Source organism: Apis dorsata, unplaced genomic scaffold (genome assembly GCF_000469605.1).
Source record: "Apis dorsata unplaced genomic scaffold, Apis dorsata 1.3 scaffold_660, whole genome shotgun sequence".
NCBI lineage: Eukaryota > Metazoa > Arthropoda > Insecta > Hymenoptera > Apidae > Apis > Apis dorsata.
The window spans coordinates 179911-185064 of record NW_006263847.1 but is presented as its reverse complement, the minus strand read 5'-3'; the positions used below and the strand labels follow the sequence as shown (position 1 = coordinate 185064).

At 18.4% G+C, this 5154-nt stretch overlaps 2 protein-coding genes across 3 annotated transcripts in view; one reads left to right on the top strand and one right to left on the bottom strand.

Moving 5' to 3' along the window:
• Positions 1-3198, bottom strand: part of LOC102672125 (multiple coagulation factor deficiency protein 2 homolog) — an 11631-nt gene extending 8433 nt beyond the window's left edge. Inside the window, exon 1 of one of the 2 annotated variants that reach the window (XM_006622045.2) lies at positions 3041-3198. In XM_006622045.2, coding sequence (XP_006622108.1) covers positions 3041-3183 — 143 coding nt within the window. In that variant the 5' untranslated portion in view covers positions 3184-3198. Of the gene's footprint in view, positions 1-3029 lie in introns of both variants that reach the window. The other variant, XM_006622046.2, reaches the window with a different exon arrangement.
• LOC102672457 (ribosomal oxygenase 1) overlaps positions 1-5154 on the top strand; it is a 44731-nt gene that overhangs the window by 12428 nt on the left and 27149 nt on the right. The window lies entirely within an intron of this gene.

Here is a 5154-nt window from a genome sequence, read left to right as displayed (position 1 = left end):
TTATATTTTTTGAATTAAATTAAATATTAATTAAATTGAATTAAATTAAATATCGTAATAATTGTAATAAATATATTTAAAAAAATAAATAAAATAAATAATGTTAAGGAAAGACAAATAATATGATAATTAAATATTTCTTTATCAAAATTTAAAAATTAATATAAAAATCAATCTAATATAAAAAAATATATACATATTATTTATTATATATATAATATATAATAATTTAAAAAATTAGTTAAGAAAAATGTTTTGAATTATCTTAATGAAATCTATATAGGTTTTGATAAATATATAATGAATAAAGGTTTTGAAATATAATAATGAATAATTTTTGAATAATTTGAATAATTTTTTTCGTATAGTAAAAGTGGTAATAAGGGAAGAGCAAACAAAAGTGTCATTTTTAGTCATGTTTACACTCAAATTGAACACTCGTGAATATTTGTGTAAAGAACAAATGAAGATAGGTGTTAAAAGACACGCGAGATTGACAGGAATCCAGGGTACTTAGGAATCAATTTTATATAGGCTTACGGTGGTCGAGTGAAAATGCATATGTTGAGGGGGCCTCAAGGGGCTTTCGATGCAAGTGGACCCCCGGGGTACACATCCCAGTTGGAACAGAACACCCTCGATTCCCCCTCCTCACTTTGGTGTCGAAATCTATAAATAATTTATATCATTTGGTCCATTCACTGAAAGAGCCCATATGTACCTGTGTCGCCTTACAGGGGACCTAGATTTTTTCCTGGAATATCGCTTCGATCAAAAATCTCAATCGAGAGTATATGTAATATATGCATTCAAATACTATTATATTCATTAATATTATTATTGTATTTATATTAACAATATTATTGTATTCATTAATGGAATAAAAAAAAAACAATGTTAATTGAATCTTCATCATCATTGATTTAATATTTAATAAAGATGCATTTCTAATAATTTACGATATTTTTTGCGAGAGCAATTCTCTGACATGTATAAATATGTTTGAGATAATGATAATTGTAATTATCGATATGTTATTGATAATTTTTTATATATTCTGATAATATCGTTGAGATATTATAAATAGACGGAATTATATTGAAATACAAATGATTAGAATATTTTTTCTTATTCAAAGTTATTATTAAGATATTTAAAAATGTTATTTATGTTATTACTTATTTGTTGAGTTTCAATAAAAATAAGTTTTATTAAAGAATTATATTGCAGTTTACTTTAATTATTTCTACTTGTGTTATTGATTATCTTAACGATATTTTAAATATATATAATAATCAAATTATTAGTTATCATTGATAGTCATAGTTCTAAGAGAGATAGTAAATTGAATTTATTTATAATAATTGTTTTCAGAGAATAATATAATCGTGTAAATACTTATTTCCTTCATATCGGACTAAATAAATAATCTCTACTTTTTAATGTGAAATATTTCTTAAAATTTATATATCAATAAAAATGATAGAAAAATTTATGTTCGTATTTTTCTTATCTTTTATATAATATCTAAGCTTTATAACATTCAAAAAAGTAAAAATATTTCTTAAACTAATTTTTTTTTGGAAATTATTATTATGTAATTAATATTAATTATTTTTTTAAAGAATGCAATACCGCTTAAATTCTGCATATGCAATCTTAATTAATGCAAAAGTGAATAATATAAAAATCAAATTTCATTGTATTTTGATTCGTAAATAGTTAATTTATTGATTCTACATATAAAATGCTAAAATTATCTTATTAAAAAATTTTTAAGACAGAGTTATTTTTGGTTTAATTTTTGAATAGTTTAAATATAAATATTTTATAAATATCATTAATATATATATAAATATAAATATAATTAATAAAAATCTTTTAGAAAAATCTTCTTAAAAAAAAATGAAAAAAATATATGAATTGGAAGGAAACCATATTTGATTAATAACAAATAAAATTATTCAATTTCATGTAATTAAATTTTGCTTTAAAAATAAAATAAATCAAAGAATTAATATGGTGTACCTGCTGATATTAAATATTGACGATTGATTCATTGAAATGAAATAAAATTAAAATGATCTTTGCAAAATAATAAATTCAATTTATATTGATAGGATTGATAAATATTTTTAAATATTGAATATATTAGTTAATTATATTGTCAATTTATTTTTATCTCTTATCATAATTGCAATAACAATTTGCAATAACAATATATATTTTTATTATTATATTTTTCCATAATTTTCCAATTTATATATATTTTTCTTTTATTTATATTCATAAAGAATATACTTTAACTGGAACATTAAATTTGGCTTTATTATCATATAAAAACAATTTATATCTTTCAAAGCAAGTTTTATAGATAAAAAAAACTTGTTTACTTATTTAAGTCATTGTAGAATAATATGTATTATATAAAATAATTCATATATAAAATATTTTTCATTTGTTTATCAAGATTTAAATATTCTTTTTCTCATATTGAAAAAAAATGAAAATCAATAAATTAAATAATGTGAATTGTTTATATTAAAGCGAAAAAATAAAGAATGAAAGATTAATTTACATTTGAATCTGAAAAATAATATAATATGTAATAATGTTTTGACATTTCTTCTATTTTGATATTTATCAAAAATATTTTTAGTATAATAAAATCTAATAAAAATTTATAAATAAAAAAATATTTTTAAAAAATTAGTCATTAGAAGAATAAAATTATTATTCTCTTGCTTATTAAATATTTTTATATATTTAATCATTATATTTGTCTAAAAAGAAATGAATACATATTTTGCGAATAAATTTTCAAATAACCCGCTTTTTATCTCTCAAAATTCAATATCCATAGATATCTCGAAACATACTCTCGAATCGAAGAAATTAGAACCTATTTTGCTTCAGATTAGGTTATTCTAACCTAACCTTAATTCGAGATTGGCACCGATGTTTTTTAGTCAACTTGAATTGTGCGAATTTAATTGCACATAAAGAAATTAATAAATTGTATCATTTACCTGGATTTAACGATTTAATGATCGACTGTTGAATTATTGATCTTGAAATATGAGTCGAACTTCTGTTCGATTTTTTGTGGTCGATCTTTTCAATAATGTTTTCAACTGGATTTTCTCTTCTGTAACGCGCGTGACATTTATCGACGTTCTTCATGGAGTTTGCGTATTCGAAGAGTTGCTCGTTATACTATTCGTTCATAAAGCGGGATATTTTGCTTTTGAATTTTACAAATCGATTCATTTGTATATTTTGAAAATCGAAAAAATATTAATTACAACCAATAAATCTATATCTTGAAATATATCTTGAAATATTTCAGAAAAAAAACAAATTTAAATGCAAATAATTGATCTCTTAGAGAGCATTAAATCATTTAGATTGTTATATAACATGAAATGATCGATTTTATAAATATATATAACTATTCAAAATACAATATCTTAAATATACAATTAAGTAATATTTATTACATCTTAACTATGTTTACATATGTTTAAAGTTAAATAAATATATATATAAAATTTAGATAAAATAATTTTATTATTATTGTTTTATTGTAAAAAAAAAAAAATATGTTTCAATATCAAATTTGAATAAAAATATTTAGTAATGTATCTTTATAAAATTATGTTAAAAGAATAAACAATTTTTTTTGTGAAAAATTTATATTAATAAAGATAGACAAAAAATGAAATTAAACAATCATTTTCAATGAAGCTATAAATGTCAAAAATCTTATAAAATTAAGAATTCGATCATTTCGTTTGCAAAAACCTAATAAAATATTTTATGTAAATATTTTATAAATAATATGAATGTTTATAAATTTTTTTAAGAAATTATTTATAGATAAATATATATAAAATTATTTAATACTACAGAGATGAAGTAAATACGTTTAATTATTATTAGAGTTATAAACTTTAAAAAGAATATAAAATTATTTGTATTATTTAGCATTATATTTATAAACAGCATTGATATTTGATATAATAATTAATAATATAATTTTTTTTTTGATAAAAATGATAAAAATTATGTTTTAAATATTTTTTTTAAAACTTCATTTTGTTAGATAAATGAATTAAGTAAAATTGAAATATTTCATTTTGATTTTAACTAGATATATGAATTGAATAAACTTGAAATATAAATCTTATGTTAAAATTTATTTTAAAATAAAATAATTGAATTAGAAAGTGAATTTTTATGAAAGTTTATTTTAGTGAAAGTTTAAAAAAGTATCATATTCTTATATAAATAAAATATATATTAAATTAATTTATTTTATATTATATTCCAAAAATAATTTTACACATTTAATTTTGAAAAATTTATTTATACTATATTTTGATTATATGTAGATATAGATGTTTTTTTATTATATGTTCTTTTTTTTAATAAAATAAATTATGCAATAAATTATTTTTTTTTACATCTGGTTTTTACTGTTTATTTTTATGAAATAAATACGATTTAGATTCTGAATTCAAATTTCCTATTAAATTACTATAATTTAGTACTTATGAATATATTTTTATCAAAAAAAAAAAAAGTAAATTCTTATATTGTTTTTATTATTTCATTTTCAGAAGTTAGAATTTAATTTAACTTAAACTGATATTTTAAAAATAAATTAATATAAAAAATGAAATTTAATTTAGACAAATATTTTTAAATAATCCAGCACTTTTTACATTGAGTTAGATGCACTTTGCTATATAAATTACATTATATTCTGGTTTTCTATGATAGTTCATTTTTTCCTAAAATTGTCAGATACGCCGAAATCCATCAAGATAAAAAATTGGCTGAAAATGAATATAGGCTTTCCTTATTCGTTTTTTTTTACTGATGATTCCATTAAATTTCCAATAACAAAAATGTTGATATTTCATCGTCAAACTATTCACTTTTATTAAAAAAAATATTTGAATTTTTCTATATCGAGTTGAAAAAAATACAATAATTATTAAAAAATTTTATTTTATCTATTTACTGTACATAGAAGTAAAAAATAAGAGATAAATTTATTGTATTTTGTATTTAATTTAATATATATTCAAAGTTAAAAGATTAAAAAAATTATTTTTATTATTTTAAAAATAATAATATATAATTATT